At 42.5% G+C, this 22,607-nt stretch overlaps 1 protein-coding gene across 1 annotated transcript in view; it reads left to right on the forward strand.

Annotated features, from left to right (window-relative positions):
• Window positions 1-2,409: 2,409 nt before the first annotated feature.
• Window positions 2,410-22,607, forward strand: part of LOC124788343 (mannose-binding protein C-like) — an 816,639-nt gene continuing 796,441 nt past the window's right edge. Inside the window, exon 1 of the mRNA XM_047255604.1 lies at window positions 2,410-2,682. Within this exon, the coding sequence (XP_047111560.1) occupies window positions 2,550-2,682 (133 nt within the window). The 5' untranslated portion in view covers window positions 2,410-2,549. The remainder of the gene's footprint in view (window positions 2,683-22,607) is intronic.

The following is a 22,607-nucleotide window of genomic DNA, read 5'->3' on the forward strand; positions in this document are numbered from 1 at the left end:
TCTCTAACATATCGGCGTACCTCTCACCCGTCACGGTAACGGTTTTGCTGTCCAGCGCCATCTGTCGGACATTTTGTGAACTTGGTGTTTTTTTGTTCTAATAAAACCCCAGGTCAATCCAAGCTTGTGTGACAATTTTTACCTCTCTATCTACATTGTTTTGTTGTTGTGGTCTTCAGTCCTGAGAGAAGTTGCAGCATTAGAAAATTGAAGCGAAATGCAGGAAGATCTGCAGCGAATAGGCACTTGGTGCAGGGAGTGGCAACTGACCCTTAACATAGACAAATGTAGTGTATTGCGAATATATAGAATGAAGGATCCTTTATTGTATGATTATATGATAGCGGAACAAACACTGGTAGCACTTACTTCTGTAAAATATCTGGGAGTATGCGTGCGGAACGATTTGAAGTGGAATGATCATATAAAATTAATTGTTGGTAAGGCGGGTACCAGGTTGAGATTCATTGGGAGAGTCCTTAGAAAATGTAGTCCATCAATAAAGGAGGTGGCTTACAAAACACTCGTTCGACCTATACTTGAGTATTGCTCATCAGTGTGGGATCCGTACCAGATCGGGTTGACAGAGGAGATAGAGAAGATCCAAAGAAGAGCGGCGCGTTTCGTCACAGGGTTATTTGGTAACCGTGATAGCGTTACGGAGATGTTTAGCAAACTCAAGTGGCAGACTCTGCAAGAGAGGAGCTCTGCATCGCAGCGTAGCTTGCTGTCCAGGTTTCGAGAGGGTGCGTTTCTGGATGAGATATCGAATATATTGCTTCCCCCTACTTATACCTCCCGAGGAGATCACGAATGTAAAATTAGAGAGACTGGAGCGCGCACGGAGGCTTTCAGACAGTCGTTCTTCCCGCGAACCATACGCGACTGGAACAGAAAAGGGAGGTAATGACAGTGGCACGTAAAGTGCCCTCCGCCACACACCGTTGGGTGGCTAGCGGAGTATAAATGTAGATGTAGATGTAGATGTAGACTGGTTTGATGCAGCTCTCCATGCTACTCTATCCTGTGCAAGCTTCTTCATCTCCCAGTACCTACTGCAACCTACATCGTTCTGAATCTGCTTGGTGTATTCATCTCTTGGTCACCCTCTACGATTTTTACCCTCCACGCTACCCTCCAATACTAAATTGGTGATCCCTTGATGCCTCAGAACATGTCCTACCAACCGATCCCTTCTTCTAGTCGACTTGTGCCACACACTGCTCTTCTGCCCAATCCTATTCAACACCTGCTCATTAGTTATGTGATCTACCCATCTAATCCTCAGCATTCTCCTGTAGCACCACATTTCGAAAGCTTCTATTCTCTTCTTGTCTAAACTATTTATCGTCCATGTTTCACTTCCATATATGCCTACACTCCATACAAATACTTTCAGAAACGACTTCCTGAAACATCTATACTCGATGTTAACAAATTTCTCTTCTTGAGAAACGCTTTCCTTGCCATTTCCAGTCTACATTTTATATCCTCTCTACTTCGACCATCATCAGTAATTTGGTCCCCAAATAGCAAAACTCCTTTACTACTTTAAGTGTCTCATTTCCTAATATAATTCCCTCAGCATCACCCGACTTAATTCGACTACTTTCCATATCCTCGTTTTGCTTTTGTTGATGTTCATCTTATACCCTCCCTCCTTTCAAGACACTGTCCACTCCGTTCAACTGCTCTTCCAAGTCCTTTGCTGTCTCTGACAGAATTACAATGTCATCGGCGAACCTCAAAGTTTTTATTTCTTCTCCATGGATTTTAATACCTACTCCGAACTTTTCTTTTGTTTCCTTTACTGCTTGCTCAATATACCCCAAAATATTATACCGTGTGAGATTATGGAATGAAAGTAGGCAAAGTGTGCAAGCTTTTTCATTTTTATGTCGCCTATGTCAGGTAACACTCGAATTGCAAATATTTGTTAAGGCGTTTCTGCAGTTCTGTGGTGTGCTCCTGCCAACTGAATTTATTATCAATTAGACGTTTCAGGATTTAAGGTAGCTCCCTACCTCCGCAGAGTAGATACGGATGGAGGAGGAGTTGCCATATTTATTAAAAGCTGCCATAAATTCAAGAACATTGACGTTAATAGTTTAGAGCAGCATCTAGAAGCATGTGCAACAGAAGTTGAGTCAGTCGAAACGCCTACATACGTCGTTTGTGGGTCGGTTGATCAGTCGGTTGCTCAAGTGTAGAGGGTCCTTTAGGACGATAAGGAGAGGGGTACGAAGGACTGGAGCCACGACGGGGAGTGTGCGAGTGTGTGCGACGGGTTAGCACAGGTGCGGCAGCTCGTCCTTGGTCGGCAGTGGGGCGGCGACTCCCGCAAGAAGTGCCTGCCGTGGTGTGGAGTGGAGGGAGGGGAGCGGGCGCCGGCTGAGCAGAGCTGCGTCCAGCGGCGCCCGGCGGCCAGTCGGCAGTCAGCCACAGCCACCAGCCCGTCGTCCCGCCAGGTGGCTCAGCACAGTGCAGTGAAGTCGGTCGCGCGCGCTACGCTACGCTACCAGTCAACAGCGGTCCCCAGTTCCGAGGAGATGGCACAGCGGAGGATCGGCGGCGGCGCTCTCGGCTTGGCGGCGGTCCTGCTGGCGGCGATGCTGACGGCCCAGGGTCGAACCCAGTCGCTGCGAGGCGGCCTGGCCAGGAGCGGCGGCGGCAACGACCCCAGTGAGTAGCGGCGGACAGGAAGGCGGCTGCTGCCGAAGCGGGCGCACTCTGCTCGCGCTGTGATCGGATCACCTGTGCAGGATCCCCGCAGTTCGGGCTGCCACGTCAGGGAGTCCGTAGTCGAAACAACGGTCCCACACTTGCTGAGCGAAAGTGACATTTCCCATCTCAGGCTCTCCTATTTAGGGCGCTGTCTGTCCGTCTGTTACGCCCCTTTTTCTCAGGGCCGGATAGAGATATCGCGTTGAAATTTCTGTCACATACTGAGGCCTACGGTCCCTTGGCGGTGTAAAAAATTTAAGCGTCTAACTCAATGTAATCAAAAGATACGGCCATTTATCACACACATTTTGATACTCGCAAACTCTCTCATTAAAACGTATGGATGAACTATGTATATACAGGTTGGATGTGCAGGTCTAGTGGTAAAGTGCGTGACTGGATATCGTGGGATCAAATCTCGGTCCGACCACAGATTTTTCAGTCCTCGTGTTTAGGGTGCTGTCTGTCCGACTGTCACTACTCCTTTGTCTCAGGGACGGTTAGAGATATCGCGTTGAAATTTGTGTCACATACTGAGGTCTACGGTCCCTTGGCGTCTAACTCAATGTAATCAAAAGCTACGGCCCTTTATCACAAACATTTTCATACTCGCAAACTCTCTGATTAAAACGTATGGATGAACTATCTATATGCATGTTGGGTATGCTGGTCTAGCGGTAATGTGCGTGCGTGGATATCGAGGAGTCGCGACATCAAATCTCGGTCTGGCCACGGATTTTTCAGTCCTCTTTTCAACTTAATCTTCACCTCTCAACGATGTGAGAAGTGGCCAGAAACAACACTTGGTTCGTATTCCACGTCAAACTGGAGGCCTCTTTTTCACGGTTGGATAACACAGTACATTTACTCAGTAATGAAATTTTTTCTCAACAACATGATCCAGTTTAAAATCAACAGCGGCATTCATGATTACAATACCAGAAAAAAGAAAGATCTACACTATCCTTTACCTAACCTATCTTTGGCACACAAAGGGGTAAAATATGCTGCTATAAAACTTTTTGATAAATTACCAGATGAAACAAAATGTCAGCAGTAATAGTTTCAAAAACAAATTGAAATCATACATCCTTGACAACTCCTTCTATACCATAGATGAATTCTTGAATATGAGTAAATAAATTTGGAGATATAATACATGCATTTTGCGCCATTTAAGGAAATTGGATAGATAATAGAAATATTTAGGTATAACACTATAATGTAAACACAAAGAAAACTTTGTTTCCTGTGCGCATTTCTTGTGCATTTGACACGTTCCACATCTTAACGGTTTTCTGTGCTATTGATCAATGGAACACGTAACTGACTAACTAAATGCGACAGGTTAAGGACGTGGCAGGCACTTCGCTAAAGTGGCGTTCAATAGAAAGACTTGCACCCGGCCACTGAGCCACACGAATCTGTTATCCACATGGATAAAGTTTTCACGGAACTTTCATAGCGGGAGCTCTACTCGCGCTTGACCAGTTTATTTTCTTCATTGTACACTTTGTACAATTTCAGTTCTTGACCATCTCAGAAGTATATATAACAATTAGAACTGAACAATACAATATTGTTTATGCTCCACGGCGTTAATTTATTTCTTTAACCGGTTTTCGGCCTATAAGGTCATCATCACTCTTTAAATAACTATCGTCGTCAAACAGAGTACAATATTGGTGAACGGCACTGGAAAATGTGTTAGACATCGAGCGTGAAGCATTAACACAAAGTCATCTTTGGTAATACAGTGGTAATAGAATTAAAAATACTAAACAGTAAACGAACACGAAGGGGACAAACCTAAGAAACATTAACACTAAAGTCGAGAAGCCAGTGCATTTTTAACAGTATAAGTTAAATTACCAATCCCAATAAAATAAAATTAATGCGTGAAAAGCGTGCTGAAGAATAGCTTGAAGAGGTCTTTCACATGACAGGCGATACAGAAATTAAATACAAGATAGAAGTGACAATTGTAACAAGAAAACATATGCAGTAAGTAGAAACTAACAACAAAATAAATGAATGCAGGCAAAATGCAGGAACAGAACGGGACTCTGCATGGGAAGATGGGAAGCATTGGGTAACTGTAAGCATTACGTGAAGTTTAAGAAAGGGGAGGTACTGCTATTGAGCTGTATTGGGTCATTTAATACTGAATCCTCTTTGACGACGATAATCAGTTAAATTTTCATGACGGCCTTGTAATCCGAAAGCCAGTTAACGAAATAATATTGGGGAAATGCAAAATAATGTTGACCTTTTTTTTTTTTTACAGTTATAAAGTCGTTCTACCAAGGAGCGACGGAAGAATCTGGTAACATAGCAATAGAAGACAGTGTATTAATAATCGGTTAAACGTTAAATACAGTAACAAATGACATCTTACAATGTGCTAGGAATAATAGGAACATACCGTAGAAAAATTCAGCGGTGGAACATTACGCCGCAGTACACTGCACATGTTAAATTTGTATGGCATCCACTGTCGTCTTTGTTCCTCAGTGCAAATGTCGTTATTTTCAGAAAAACATTGTCACTAACATCGTTAATACGAGTGCACGTCACACACTTAAAATTTTACGTAGCCTATTTCCACGTAACATCGTATTCGACTTCCACTTTATGACAGCGCAGTGGTTAATGTGGGCACTTCACTGTGGAAAATGCTGTTACAAAGAGGTTACGGTAGACTACACAGCAGACATACAGAGATGATGCACACAGCTGTCATGGATATCCTTCAAGTAGAGCTGCGAGTAATGAGATAAGTTAAATAAAACGCTCAAGGTGTATCGTTACTCGTCGAGCAAAATAAAATGCAATAAATGCTTACTCTTAGAGCTATATAATAAAATACGTCAATGAGTGCACTGCCTAACATAGTTTATTATTGATGATGTAATTAATATTATTATGTGGCAACAGCGATAAACTCATGGATTTTATTACCTAACGTCAATTATTTTATGTGGTCGAATACGATGTTGTAGGAGCTTTTATGAACCTGATGATGGACTGTGGACCGAAACTGATTGTTAAATAAATAAATTTTATCAGCAGCTCTTGGCGATAATCACGACTTTCTTCACCTCGGTAAATGTTACGTAGCGGACCTCCCTTGCATTTTTCGTAATTAATGTACGATATATGTATATAAAACGCTTCGAAATACTCGTCTGAGATTGTACATTATCTGACATGGGTTTTCTGAATTTACCTTGCATAAAATACGGCGGATTGCATTAAATATGATGCTAACATGGACGACAGACTATGCTACGGTACCTCTTCTTAGTCACGTCATATAGCCATTTTAAGTGTTTACATATTTTAGTGCCAGTAAAAATCTGCGAGTAACAATTATCTCAGCTGCTGAAATACACATTATGAAACAGCAGACTCTGTAGCAAGGTGTCACTGGCAAGAGGACAGCAGAGAATTCATGCGATTCGTTGCCACTCGCGAAGTGCACCGGCAGTAGGAGTGTTAGCCATCAGCTGCTTTCTTCATGTCTGTGCACCTCGCCGTATGGTGGGCTGTTATGCGCTGTTTCATAATACGTACCGAAGGAGCTGAGGAAAACAATTAGTTACTCATGACTTTCGACGCCCGTACTAACTGGAGAAGACGTAAACACTATTAGGAATGTCTATACTCGGGGTGAACCAGAATGTCACCTACAAAATTTAGAGATTGTTCGGCGATATTTTTATGAGTACTTCGGTAGGAGGAACCCGTGGTCTCCGGTGACTCGTTACGGAGGAACTGCGTTTAGTTTGATTGCTTACACTTGCCCCCCTCCCTTCTTTCAATCGTTGTGTCTGTATTTCACGACAAGCCATGGGGTAGCCATTCGCACATACACAGATCGCGGTAGTATCGCGTACACAAGGTGTAAAAGGGCAGTACATTGGGGGAGCTGGTGATTCATGCTTCAGACGTGATTGTGGACCCACAACAGGAATTAACTGACTCTGAACGCGGAATGCTAGTTGCAGCTAGAACTGTGGATATTTTTAAAAATATCGGGTATCGTGTGTATCGGTATCTAAGACGTATCATTACAGGCTCTCGGTATATCGAAAGAAATTATCGATACATCGACGTAAAGTGTATCGAAGCACGGGCCTGTAGAAACATAGACTACACATTGTTAAGTGTACTGCCCATCTTAGGACTGTATATTTAAGTATTGATCTATTGTTAGATATTCTGTACATCAACAAGCTAGCAACTTGCTTAAACCCCTTAGAGCAAGAATTGAAAGGAAAAACGATGCACGTTCAAGCTTGGCGACAACAATGGTAACTGCTTGTAAGTGGCACAATGAAAGGTGTCCGATGGGTGTGTCGTTCGACTTCGTCACATATCGAACTTGTCCGGAACACTTCATGTCGACTTCCCTGTCCTTTTTTATTCCTGCATACGTCAGCGACCTACCAGATGCAGGCGGACGACAACCAAAAAAAAAAAAAAAATTGACTGCGCGGAGATTGATGAGGATTGAAAACTTCTTGAGAAGAAACTGTCACGTCGAAATACGCCTTTGTTTATTGCCGTCCCAGTTCACGAATCATATCTGTGGCGCTCTTTCCGCTACTTCGTGATAGTACAAAATGAGCTGTCTTTCTCTGAACTTTTTAGATGTTCATGGGATGGGCGTCGTCCGTCAAAAGGGTCTCATAACCCTTGGCAGTAATGCGTCGTTGCAGAGTAACCACGAGGCCCGCGAAGAACCACGGTATGGCCGTACAAATCATCACTGAACCGTCTTCGTGTTTCATTCGTGGGACGTAAACTCGCCCAGAAGCTGGAAACTGTGTGAAACAAGACTCGTCCGACCAAATGACTTTCTTCCGTTGCACCGTAGTCTTAGTTTTAAAGTTTCTGCACCACGTTTTCCAGTTAAGGACATTTGCATGAATGATGAGTGTTTTTGAAATCCCAGCTCTCCTGCAGTTCCCTGCTTATGGAGCTCCCTTCGTGTTGTTCTGTTCCTGCGAGTGCGACATTCTGTTCTGCAGTGACTTTTGCAGCTGTCGTCCTCTTCTTTTACGTCACACAGTGCTCTTCAATGGCTGTCTGCCACGATCACTAAACGCACACTTTCGCCCGCGTTATGACTTAGCGGATGATGTTTTTCCGCTTTCACTGTGTGCGGTACAAATCTTCGGCAGGATCTCTCTTGAAAAACCAGACACTTCGGCTCCCTTCGTTACGGAAGCACCCACCATAAGAGCACCAATAATTTTCCCACGTTCGGAATCCCTTAGTTACGACATAAGCAATCACAATTATACAGAACACTGTTCTGGCCGCGACTGACAATCGCAACATTTTGTGGGCAAATACAAGAAGGTAACCAGCAGGCTTGGCAAGCATCAGTATTTATGTTGAAGCACGAATTTCTCGTGGTGTTAGTATATTTTTGCCCAACCCCTTTATCTGCAGGGACAGAGCCCCAGACCATATGTATTCGAGTGTCTTTGACGCAAGAATTCTTATGATTCTGCTAGTAAATGAGTATTTCAGTAACTCGCATTGTGAACGTGCTATTGGTCTGGAAACCAATTTATACCCGGCGAACTTCGTTGCGCCTCTGAAACTCTTTATATGTTATAGCTGGCCCGGCAAACGTTGTTCTGCCATATAAATTATCTCTAGTCTATAAGAGTAATGTATACCTGTAACACAATGTATACGTGTAACACTATAGCCGTTGTTGACGGGAGTTCGAGCCACAAACAATAATAATGGCCGAAAACTGTGTACGGAGTGAGAAAAGGATTAGGGGGAAGTCCGGCAGTATCGGCCACTATTAGTTGTAGCGTTTCTACGGTAGATCGCGCAGATTTAACAAGCCGACACACGGCTCGTCCATGAGCATACAAACACAGCGGCAATTTCGTGTCGAAACGTGTTCGCCAGCACCATGAATAAGGCCAAGCGCACACGCGTCGATTTTTATTGTACGTAAAGATATTGTACGATTAAATTCCTTTAGAGGAACAAAGGAGAGCATAGGAACTTCTTTGTTCCACTAAAAGAATTTGATCGTACGATATATGTCCGTACGATAAAAATCGATGTGTGTGTGCTAGGCCTAAATGTCGGTTTGGCGAATAGCGCGTGCTACCTAGTTAAACTTCTCGGTCTAGTTACGTCGATTCAAAGAGGAATATTACAGTCGTTGCTTTTGGTACGTTTTCTTCAATTACCTATCTATCGAATAGTGAAAGACTATAACCTGTAGACACCGGGCGGGGATAACTGATCAAGTGATAATTGATCAGTTATCGACTGGAGTTGAAAATTATGTAATCACTAAAATCGCTATTAAAATATAGGGGTTGGTGGTAGAAGAGTGAAAATTTATGGTTGCGTGTATTTTGTAATGACACATCATAAAAAATAAAATAAAAAGATCTGTTCAAAAAAATAAGAAAAATTTTTGGGGTGGACCGCCCTTATCACTTAGGGGCGTGAAAAATAGATTACGACCGATTCTCAGACGTACCGACTATACACGTAAAATTTCGTCAGAATCGATCGATCCGTTGATCAAGTGATAATTGATCAGTTATTGATCGGGGTTGAAAATTATGAAATTACTAAAATCGCTATTAAAAAATAGGGGGTGGTGGTAGAAGGGTGAAAATTTAGGGTTGTGTGTATTTTTTAATGCCACATCATAAAAAAACAAAAATAAAAAATTCTGTCCAAAAAAAATAAGAAAAAAGTTTGGGGTGTACCGCCCTTATCACTTAGGGGTATGAAAAATAGATTATGACCGATTCTTAGATCTACCGAATATACATGTAAAATTTCATCAGAATCGATCGAGCCGTTTTGGAGGAGTATGGCAACTAAAACTGTGACACGAGAATTATATATATAAGGATGGAAATATAGTTGTGTCTTTGACCACGAGTTTATTTTCGATATATGCAGGGTGCAAGGGGTGTAATTTCTGATATTTCTATATGTGATAGAGTAATATGCTGTTTTTTATCTGCGTCAAACAGTCTCGCACAAACACGTCACATAATTCACTGCCTAATGTTTTGTGCAAGGTCGTAACTGCCCCAGTAAGTGGCCAACCCTTTGACACGTCCACTTGTCCACAATTCAACAGCTCACTTGCTGCACAGGAGGCAGTAAGCATTAATGGCTTGCTCATACCACATGCACTTGGGGGCACTACCTGAAATACATCTGCATCTACATGGATACTCTGCAAATCGCATTTAAGTGCCCGGCAGAGGGTTCATCGAACCATCTTCGCAGTTTTCTACTATTCCAGTCTCGTATTGCGCACAGAAAGCTCGAACATCTGTATCTTTCCGTACGAGGTTCAAATGGCTCTGAGCACTATGGGACCTAACTGCTGTGGTCATCAGTCCCCTAGAACTTAGAACTACTTAAACCAAACTAACCTAAGGACATCACACACATCCATGCCCGAGGCAGGATTCGAACCTGCGACCGTAGCGGTCACGCGGTTTCAGACTGAAGTGCCTAGAACCGAACGGCCACTCCGGCCGGCTCCGTACGAGGTCTGATTTCCTTTATTTTATCGTGGTGATCTTTTCTCCATATGTAGGCCGGTGTCAACAAAATATTTTCGTATTCGGAGGAGAAAATTCATTGGAATTTCGTGATAAGATTCCGTCGCAATGAAAAACGCCTTTCTTTTAATGATGTCCAGCCAAAATCCTATATCATTTCAGTGATTTCTGCCGGGTCTAGAGACAAAGTTCCGTTGTGGAAACTGTTATAAGCATCTCGCATTGAAGTCCGCGCTGTATTTCGAGCTTCTGCAAAAGATCGCCAATAAAAAAAAAATATGGTTCAAATGGCTCTGAGCACTATAGGACTTAACTTCTGAGGCCATCAGTTCCCTAGAACTTAGAACTACTTAAACCTAACTAACCTAAGGACATCACACACATCCATGCCCCAGGCAGGATTCGAACCTGCGACCGTAGCGGGCACGTGGTTCCAGACTGAAGCGCCTAGAACCGCACGGCCACACCGGCTGGCATCGCCAATCAAACATAGGCCTTGCAATAGCTATAAAATATTAGTCTGCAAATGACCTAAATGCCGATGTAATGTTATTTTGAACACCGTCCTCAGTCACTAGAAGAAATATCTGCATTTACACCAGTTTCACCCGGTATACCTCTTCTCCGTTAATTCGAAAAATGGTCAGTCAGCAACAGGTTGATACAAACAGTATCTCCAGGTGGCTAATTTTTTTTTTTTTTTTTTTTTTTTTTGCGCAAATCAAAGCAGAAATTGACAAAGCTGTTGTATGACACCTGTGTGATTGGATCGACCCTCCAGTTAAAGCACCACTTCATAAGTTTTGGACCTGCTGATGAGTTGCTACTGAAACAGTTCATGATGATGACCGTAAAAGGCTCAGGCTGTCAAATAAATGCACATAGGAGAGCTGTAGTCATCGGTAGTATCTTACTTATTAAATGCGTTTCCTTTGACGTCTTGCTCCATTTATCTTAGTTTCTGTACGGTAGTAAAAGTATAAGCACAACATTGCAAATGTCGGCACTATGGACTGTACAACTTGTTGGGAAACAGCTGTTGGTGACAGTAACACCCACTCTGCTCTTCTCCCACAAGCTTGCCTTCAATACTGCTCGGTTCTGCGTCGGGTCTGTTCCGCTGGCGGTGTTAGTTGTACGGTAACAGTGTACGGCCAGGTTCCCTGATGAACAGTTGGCCAGCGTGCACCTCGGGTATGGGTTCAGTGAATGCAATAGAAGAGCGGCACAACGATGCATACCGAGATGCTCCCACAACGACGGCAACAGCATCACAGTATTTTTGAATCTAAAACTTTTGCAGCTCTTCATCAGTAAACCTATCTATACTACTATGTACCGCTGTTAACGTACAGCCAACATTGTCGGAAAAAGAAACCCGAGACAGAACCGAGCAGTACTGGATTCGAGCTTGAGAGCGAAGAGTAAAGTGGGCGTTACTATTGTCAACAGTAAGTACCGTGAGTGGACGGAACAAGTGTGGATTCTCCTACGGTCACTACAGTCACCGGATCTAAGTACAGGGTGTCCCACTCAAACCGGCCTGATTTCAAAGACTCAGAGGAAATACACCGTAGCAGATACGACAGTGAAAAATGCACCAAATTGTAGAGCATCTCAAAGAATGTATGTATTCATCATCAATACACCTCTACATGTGAACCATTTGTAGCACGAAGAATATCGAATCTATATTAAATATCTTGCCAAGTTTTTTGCATCATTTTCTCTGTTATTGTTGCAACCGCATCAGTGATACGATGTCGCAACATAGGAATATCGTAAACTTTGGTCGCACACACGCGGTCCTTCACGAATCCCCCAATGAACACGATCCAACTATTGGAAATTTCCTATCCAGGAACTTGTGAACAGCCGTTTACCAATGCGGCGGAGCTCCATCTTGTTGAAAAATGATGTTGGGTTGCAAGTCTTGTATCTGAGGGTACACAAACTGCTCCAACATGTCCAGATACACTGACCCATTCACTGTTTGTTCCGGAAAGAAGAACGGTCCAACAATCCTGTCGTGCATTAGCCCGCACCAGAAATTTAGTTTATGGCTATCATGAACATGTTCACTGAAAACGTGGGGATTTTGCGAACCCCAAATCCGAACATTATGCCTATTAACCCTTACTGATAGATGAAAGGTTGCTTCATCTGAGAATAAACTTCTTTCCAGGAAGCTGGCGTCCATATCAATACGCTGCAGCATATCCGCAGCAAATTGTTGTCGGCGTGGTTTGTGGTTTGGCGTCAGATGTTGCAGAATTTGCACTTTGTAAGCACGCATACGAAGACGCTGGTGTACTACACGATGCAATGTTGATCGAGGTACATGAAATTGCCCAGATACTTGACGAATTGACTTATGTGGGCTTCTGAGAAACGTTTGTCTGATGTCGTCCATTGTCTCTTCTGAGACTCTGTAACGTGCACCGTCAGAATGTTTCAGAACACTTCCTGTTGCCAGAAACTTCTTTAATTGTTTTCACATCAGATGTATCACATTCATACAGACGACGATAATTTCTATGCACAGTAATCGGCGAATTTGTTTCTGCAAACCAGACTACTGCTTGCGCGCACTGCAGTGGAGTCGCCATTTTGACTTCATGCGACTATGATGCACTCTGCCGACGATACTTGGCACTTCTGATGCGGGAATGTAAATTCTTTGAGATGCTCTACAATGTGGTGAATTTTTCATTGTCGTATCTACTGTGGTTTTTCTCTCCTGGGTCTTTGAAACCAGAGAGATTTGAGTGGGACACCCTGTATTATTGAACCTTTGTGGTCTGCTTTGGAGAGATGGATGCATGATCTCTAACCACTTTCGTTTTGCTACACCGTATTGGGCTTGATAACGTGTCGTGTTTTTGATCTTTCTCTATTTTTGTCCATCGCTATAAACGAGGGATAATCATTTCAACAAAAATGATAGATACGTACAATGCGTCATCAGTAACATTTTTAACCTGTATAGCAAATGAGGTGTGGTAAGTTGTTTGACTTAAATATTCAAACGTAATAAGATGGCTTATGTAGATTTTATTCGGATGTGCCTGGCAAATCATAACCGCTGCGTTACTTAATAGTATTCTGATTGCTAGGTGTAGAAACGTACAGAAGCTTCATGATATCGAATGAAACCCAGTAGGAGTATAGTAATTGAAGAAGACCTAAACAGGACAAAACAATTCGTGGAATAGTAATGTAGTGGGACGTTGCCTTTTATCGCACAAGAATAAAGAAAAGGGAAGTTGCCACTTACAGCAGCTGCGACGTTTTCATGATGCCCAAAATACACACTGAGATCTTGTAAATCGATCTAACCACATGTGGAAGACTATACAGTCAGTAGCTTAATACTTTCATCGTCCATAGTAAAAAAAAAAATATCAATAATGTTAACGACAAGGGTTTTGTAATGGTTACTTAAGGCTGAAACCAGTTATAAGGCAAAATATTGTATTTGATCCTGGAATTTTAAACAGAAGATCACAAAAGTTCACTCGGGTCGTTGGTGATGCTTCCGCAAAAGGCAGTACGAAAAATATTTTATGTTGTGAAAAGTGAACCAGCAGTCGGTGACGCTCTGCCGTAATCTTGTTGCTGACTTGTTCTGTTATACCTGTATAAATATTCCTTGTGTGAGAGTATTTTAAATCTCACAGTTTTACAAGCTTTGACTCTAACACCTGTCGTTAGTGAAGCTTACGTTGATTAGTTGTTTATTGAACGCTTGTAGTACAGCTAATAGTACCCATATGGGGTCGCAACCTGAATGAAAATTAGGTTGGTTACGTGTTACAGAACGATTGCAGCAACTGACGGAATCCAGCTACGGTAAAGTGGCATCCAGCGATCTCTTCTGCTATGAGCTACGTCAGATGTTCATTTCCTCTGCTGATGTAACCTGTGTCTGCAATCTCCTTAAATAAATAAGACAGGTTATTTGCTGGATAAGTGCATGTACTGCTTTATTTAGTTTTCGTGTCAACGACGAATAAAATACGCTGCTTCAGTTTTGCCAAGAATAGCCATTCTGGACACCACGAAAAAGAGGAAATTTCCTGTCGAACATATGTAGCGGTCGAAGATTTCAGTCTTCACTTTCGGATGATGACTTTCTGTTAGCTTACTCGTTTTTAAACACGGTTACTTTAAGCACTAACTTCTTTTTCTTGGAGCTTTCTGTCACAAAACCGCAATGCAAACGACTACGTTATAGTTTCGAGATGTTAACGAGATGATTACGTTTAAAATTTAGAAATTTCACTTGCATTCTAGAAGCAATACAGTCCGCGTTTGTATCATGTCGTTTGCATTTTTTTGTTTCCGAGCTCTTAAATTTTGCACCCATTATCTTAAAGTAAAAAGAAAATGTGATCTGTAGAGAAATCATGCAGGACGTTTTGTCTACGTGTTTCTGTATTCATGAGACTGTTAGAGCTATTGTTTTCAGAGCAGGTCTCTGAATTCAGTGCGCTAAATTACTTAGAATAGATGAAACAATTACGCATTTCATAAAATCAGAGACTTAGTTACCTGGCTAACAACAAATTTTAAAGAGCACTACTGTCAAACATGTGGATTTTTAGTGAACATTTATCTTACGCAATTCACGCCGAAAAACTCTTCGAATTTGTAGATGACAAAAAGACCAAACTCTTCACAGTACTTTTGATACGGACAAGACGCAAAAGGGTAAAATTATTTGGAAGTAGTGTTGGTAGTGTGTCATGTGCTCATTCTTTGACCTTCCGATACCGTAGCGCGCTGAAGCGGCCTTGGAGTCGTTTGGTGGTAATTAGGACAAGAGGAAGCCTAGGTCTCTACATCTGATCGGCATGTGAGACTGACAACTCATTCTATATTCCGAATTACTATGAGAGTAGTTTGTAAAAATAAGGACGGAGAGTAAAAGACGAAAGCCTGTCTTGAAACTACTGGTGGTGTTAAATGTAGCGTTTCAATAAATACCATAACTGCATGTATAGATTTTCCGTGTTGCAATTTACTGACATAAACTGTAAAAAACTCAGGGGGTTTATATAGTCTTCAAAACGTCATGTCGTTCAAGGATGAAGCTAATTAGTCTGTTGCGGTGCCCACAGTTTCCTCGACGTTCCAGGGTCTCACCTGTCGTTAGTAAGATATTTCCAGGTATGCAAAGGGAGCCGGTTTGGCGACATACGTGTTAAGATCGTCACTCCAGCGTTTCCTGTACGTGATTACATTACTCAATACGCAGTACACTTTTAATTGCCTGCATATGTCCACGTTCCTGAACTTTTCTTTTCTAGAGCACCTCTCTAAAATACGATGGAACCTCATTTAATGGGACTGTACCATCGATACTTTTCATTTTATTAGTGTGTAGATTTCCCTTCCGTATAGTAGTTGCTTCAATCCCGCGTCCGGCCATCCTGATTTAGGTTTTCCCGTGATTTCCCTGAATCGCTCCAGGCAAATGCCGGGATGGTTCCCTTGAAGGGGCACGGCCGACTTCCTTCCCCCTCCTTCCCTAATCCGATGAGACCGATGACCTCGCTGTTTGGTCTCTTCCACCAAACAACCCAAACCTATAGTAGTGTTAGAATCGCCTTTGGTTTGTAGTAAATTTTTATCCTTGCTTCGTTTATTGCCTTGCTCCTCCACAATGTTCGAATCGTTTCGTACAACTCATTGAATTTACTGGTTTGTGTCAAGGCGGAAACAGCATTTCAAATTCTAAATGTCTCATCTCAAGACAAATACAAGGGTCACTCCAAAAGAAATGCACACTATTTTTTTAAATCCGTCTTTTATTCTACATGTTAGAAGGTTTTACAGTGTGTAGATACATCCTTTAGGAACAATATTTTCATTTCTCCACATAATTTCCATCCCTCTCAATTGCCTTACGCCATCTTGGAACCAGCGCCTGTATACCCGCACGGTAAAATTCTGGACCAACCTGTTGGAGCCACTGTTTGGCAGCGTGCACAAGGGAGTCATCATCTTCAAACCTTGTTCCACGAAGAGAGTCTTTCAGTTTCCCAAAGAGATGATAGTCACATGGAGCCAGGTCAGGACTGTAAGGCGGGTGTTTCAGTGTTGTCCATCCGAGTTTTGTGATCGCTTCCATGGTTTTTGACGGACATCTGGCAGTACATTGTCGTGCAACAGCAAAACATCCTGCTTTTGCCGATGTGGTCGAATACGACTCAGTCGAACTTGAAGTTTCTTCATTGTCGACACATATGCATCAGAATTTATGGTGGTTCCACTTGGCATGATGTCCACAAGCAAGAGTCCCTCCGAATCGAAAAACACCGTAGCCATAACTTTTCCAGCAGAAGGTGTGGTTTTGAATTCTTTTTCTTGGGTGAATTTGCATGATGCCACTCCACTGATTGCCTCTTCGTCTCTGGTGAAAAATGATGGAGCCATGTTTCATCACCTGTCACAATTCTTCCAAGAAATTCATCTCCACCATTCTCGTACTGTTCCAAAAGTTCGCTGCATACCGTTTTTCTTGTTCTCTTTGTGAGCCACTGTCAACATCCTGGGAACCCACCTGGCACAAACCTTTTTAACGCCAACACTTTCAGTATTCTGCAAACACTTCCTTCCCCTATCCCAACCTAGACTCTGTACTCGATTTTTGGACATACCTCAATGAGCGTCATTATGTCGTTGTCCGTCACCCAAAATACACACAATTTTACTCGAACTTCCTTGGGAGTGCTTTCCACGAGCCGCCTCGCAGCTGGAATGTGTTAAGCCAAGAGAGAAGAAGGTTTCCTGTTTGAACCAATGAACATTTCTGAGCAATTCAACGGAACACATCAATTTCGAGAAGACGTGACTCAACATATTACCAGCGGGGCGCAGAAGGCCTCTGATCAAATACACAACAAAACTACACAAAACAAAATAAAAAATAAAAATAAAATTCAAAAAAGGAAGATTTTGTTGTTTGTAAGGATAGCCCTAACCTTGATTTCCCATATTTCCCCTGGTATATAGGCAGCTCTCTGGAGTAGGTTTAGCCAGGAGCTAACGCCTGAAGTGGACCAGATTTTTTTGTTATAGGATGAAAAGTGGCGGTGGCACTTAGGTTTTTTTTCTTTTTATAGTTCCATTTTATTAAGGGGCTTTCTAAAAAAAAAGTTGGTAGAGCAAAGAAAAAAATATATATATAACAAGAAAAACAAAAAATAAAAGAAATAAAATAAAATAAAAAAAGAGGTTCTAAAAAAAAGGGTAACTGGCTGGGAATCGGAGACCAGGCTTCGAATCTCGAAAAAAAATATAAAAATTAAAAAAAAAAAGACGTAGCGTGACAATTCGTTCACTGTGATGCGTCTGTCAGCAGTCACCAATTCGTTACCTCTCTGCACATTGTCTGGAGTGTGTGCAGTACGAGGCCTGCCGCTGCGAGGACAATCCCCAATATTGCCGTGCCCGCTTTCATCACGTAACCTGCTTGCCCACCGACTAACTGTACTGCGATCGACAGCAGCATCTCCATACACCTTTTTCAACCTCTTGTGGATGTTTCCCACTGTCTCGTTTTCACAGCACAGGAATTCTATGACAGCACGGTGCTTCTGACGAACGTCAAGTGTAGCAGCCATCTTGAAGACATGCTGTGACGGCGCCACTCACGGGAACAGGTTGAACTAAGTTTGGAAACAAGCGGGAAGGATGTATCTACACACTGTAAAACTTTCACACATGCAGAATGAAAACTGTATTTTTACAAAAATAGTGTGCATTTCTTTTGGAGTGACCCTCGTATAATCAAAATGTCTTCATCCAAAAAGATGCCCACACGTGCATCATTACTCTGCAAGCCTCCTGACGGTGTATGGCGGAAGGTACTTCTAGTAAACCCCTCCCCCTCCCTCCCCCCCCTCCCCCCTCCGGTCCACCCTTCCCTGTTTCATTTGAGAATGGCGCATCGGAAGACTGATTGTCGATAAACGTCCGTATTAAACCCTAATTTATCGGATTTTGTCTTGCTTGTCATTTCGGTCAACTACGTCAGATGACTGGCTGTGAGCACTACGGGACTTAACATCTGTGGTCATCAGTCCCCTAGAACTTACAACTACTTAAACCTAACTAACCTAAGAACATCACACACATCCATGGCCGAGGCAGGATTCGAACCTGCGACCGTAGCGGTCACGCGGCTCCAGACTGTAGCGCCTAGAACCGCACAGCCACTCCGGCCGGCATTACGTCAGAGGAAGTAATATGTTGCCCAACTCTTTCCGGGAGATATTCACTTGGGACTTCGACAATAAACCTCTGTGTGATGTACAATGCCTTGTTGTACCGTCTGTCACTGGTATTTTTTTCAGCACCCCTGTAACGCTCTCGGGCCGAGTCAACCATCCCGTGTCGAAACGCGCCGCTCTTCATTGAATCTTCTCTATCGCATCTATTAGTCCTACCTGTTAAGGATCGCAGAGTAATGAGCAGTACTCGAGAATCGGTCGAACAAGTGTTTTGTAGGCGACTTCTCCCGTGGGTTCATTACATTTCCTTAAGATCTTCGCGTGAATCTGAGCCTGGCATCCGCTTTTCCTACTGTCTGTTTTGGTCAATCCACTTCAGGCACTTTTGACTGTTACAACTAGACATTTTATCTTAGTTAGCTGATTATAGTGATTTTTCGTCAATAGAGTAGTCGACTTATTCGGCTATTTATCCGCAATACGTTAGATGTATTTCCGTTCATGGTCAACTGCCGCTCGTTGCACCAGCCATCAGTCTTCTGCAATCTTCCTGCAGCTCGTTATTGTCTTGTGATGTTGCTGCCTTCCTATATCTCATCATCTGCGAACAGCCTCGCGGTGCTTCCGATATACTAAATCATCTATACGGTGTGCTTGGAAATCTCCGTTGCAGACTTCTTGGACTTGTGGAGGGGAGTGAATACATGATATTTAGAAAAAGACCCAATGTCCGGAAACGTTATCTAGCGACGTTACAGAGTCTGAAAGTTACAGGCGCCGGCGCCTGTAAATATATGTATATACAGGATAATTCCATGATGATGTTACAAACTTTCTAGGTTGATGTAGAAGTATAAATGCATCAATTTGAGGTAAGAGTCCCCGTACCGGAAACGAACGATTCGAAAGTTACAAGCGAAAACCGTTCTGATCCCTTTGACAGTGGAATGTTTGTACCGGTACTGTTGTTGCTAAGAATGTAGGATGGGCAACTTTCAGAGGAGGTAGTATGGACTAAAACAAGAAAAAATAACTACAAAAACACGGCCTCTAAAAAGCAGACCTTGAGAGTTAACGAGCACTTGTTCAGTAGAGAACATGTATTTCACACTAGCGAAGAAAAACAAGAGCTCATAGATGCTCAGGTATGCATTTTAGAGCCAATGTTTCCTAGACATTTTTTTCGTTGTTTTGTTGAATAGTACCACATCTGAAAGTGGCCTACCCTACATTTTTGGCAACAACAGTACCAGCAAATGTATTCAACTGTCAAAGGCATCAGAATGATTTTCGCTTGTAACTTTCGACTCGTTCCTTTCCGAACCAAATTGATAAATTTAATACCTCAAATTGATACATTTATCCATCATCCTCGAAAATCTGTAATATTATCACGGAATCACCGTGTACTCGTACATACTTACATTTTCAGGCGCCGGCGCCTACAACTTTGACGGTCTGTAGCGTCATTGGATGACGTTTCCGGACATGGGCTCCTATTCGAAATATTATGTACTTACTTACTTCAATAATTCCTAGAAGCTTGAAAATGAAATTTTCGAACACCCCGTTGTATTGTAAGCAGTTCTGGTCTGTCGCACCTCCTTGTGCTACTTCTAAAATTTCGTTTACATCGGCCGATTTTGTCACGTTAAAAGCGAAGCGTTCTGCTCCGTCAGGAAGATCTTAATGCAGTCGCCAATATGGCTCGATTCTCCATAAATTTGTAACTTTTTTCACTGAACGGCTTTGCTGGGCCATGTTAAATGGCTTCCTTACGTCAAAGAACACGGCATCAACCTTAGCGCCTTTGTCTATACCTCTATGGATTTCATGAAGATACTGAACGAGCTGAGTTTCGTAAGACCCATGTCTGTGGAATCCATGTTGATTTTTTCGGAGATTTTCGTCCTCCAAACACATATTAATACGTGAGCATAAAATAGGTTCCATACTTCGACAGTGGAATGACGTCAGCGATATACTCCATAATGATGTACATTCGTTGTCTCTTCTTGAAAACGGGAATGACCTTTTTTTTCCAAATCGCTAGCACTCTTTCTCCAGCGACTTACCACGAACCACTGCTAGAAGGCGAGCAAAATCCTTTAGCATAATGTCTGCAGAATCCTACACGTATCTCAACTGGTCCAGATACCTGTCTCCTGTCCCCAAACGGGCGCTTTTAGTTGATTTTCTGTTCATTGACAACTTATCTCAATATCTGCCATTTAGGCGTTGGTGCGATGCCAGTCCGCATTTCTCGTTATCCTGGCATTGTGATTATGGTAGACAGTAGTAAAGACCCCTAAAGGAAACGACACGCAGCGTAGTAAAACTGACACGCACTGTGACCTTGACGGGTGCGTGGTGCGCTCAATGCAGCGCGTATTTACGCGGCCGGGTCGGTAGCAGCCGGCGGAATGCAGAAAGCGACAACACTGCCGGCTGCGGCATTGACTTTCACTCCATCCTCACTCACTACTCCGGCGGTACGGCACCGCCACCGGCTATCCGAATGAATAGCGCTACTCAGCACCTCGCGCCACCGTTTCTACTTTGCTAGCCCCTTCACGCTGTCATTACTGTGATACTTTACACATTTTTCGACTCTTGAAGCTCTTAAACATACAAGACGTTTGACCGTACAGGTACAAACCAAAGGGGTGGTTAGAGGATAACGAAATAAGCAAATAATTCCAGTAAACATAGGTCCGGAAACCGATGGTTTCCCCGATACGACGTATGCCCAAGTACATTCATACCAATTTTACAACACTTTTAAGGGGAGTCGTACCGCCCTATCGCGACAATGTTAAATTGGCTATATAAATGCCCCGTTTCCTCAGGAACTGTTGAGTATATAAATGTGGTGTTTTTTATCAAATGTTCTTCCATGTTTTGTGACTGTATTGCTCTACAATCACTTATAATAACAACTGGAAAAAAGTTATGATTTTTTTCCCTAAACATATAATTTTTTGGTGTAAATTTTCACAATTTTAATTTCTTGAATTTTAACTATCACAGTAAATACTGCTAAAGTAGAGCTACAGCATCATTGTACTATCTGTGTTATGTGGTAAATAATTCATTGAGGTAGATTCAGAAGTTTCTGAGAAAAAGGGGCTTTTACACTGAAAAATGTCATGGTGAGAAAATTGCGTTTAAAGAAGAAAATTTAATATACAGCCAACTGATACATAACAAATATGTTAGAATCCTACTGGATGGTAGTCCTCATCTCCTCCTTCATCGTCCTTACCCAGTGCTGCCCTCCTTCTCTTGGATCTGGCTTCTTTTGACATATTGTTTGTTGCAATCTCTGCCTTCATCATTTGCAGATGGTCCAAGTCCATCACACTTTTAGTGGTGTTGTAACCTTTATGAATCCCAAGATATTCCAAAACCTGTAGTCTTCCAGAATAGCCATCACTAAAAGTAAGAACAGCATCCAAAACACCACGTTCAAAGACTGACCTTTCAACAAACCCTTTTTTTGGTATCCTTGACCATACAACATTGTTCAATGATTCATTCGCTTTTTGTGTTTTGCCCTTGAGACATTTCCTCAACAGCTCTGGTTGGGCAACATCCTGAAACACAGGTTTCATGGCAAGCATAACAGCATTTGGTATAGTAATTTTGTGCGAGAAGATGTCTACTTTACTCTCCTCTTTTGCCTTCAAGTATTTACACTATTCAGTGTAACACAGGTTGTGTATTGGTTCAGGATCTGTAGACAGCTTGTGAAAATAAATTGCCCAAACAGCTCTCTTCATACCATCTAAATTATCTCTGTTACTTCTTATAGCCGTACCATAATATTGTGTAATCTGATCAATTCGTTTATCAGTCAGTCGACGTCTTATACTTAGACCATCAGATAACTTGTTAGTTCCCAACTGCTGTTTGGGTCTACGTAGTCTCGTGCCCATCCTCTTTTGCACATGATTAATGCACTCTAGTTTTGTAATTGACAAATCACCATATGGTTTACTCTCCACCACTGCCTTATACGATCGTGAGTCTCCATCCCCAAGAAAACTCATATAGCGAATAG

The sequence above is a fragment of the Schistocerca piceifrons genome, chromosome 3, assembly GCF_021461385.2.
Source record: "Schistocerca piceifrons isolate TAMUIC-IGC-003096 chromosome 3, iqSchPice1.1, whole genome shotgun sequence".
In the NCBI taxonomy this organism is placed as follows: Eukaryota; Metazoa; Arthropoda; class Insecta; order Orthoptera; family Acrididae; genus Schistocerca; species Schistocerca piceifrons.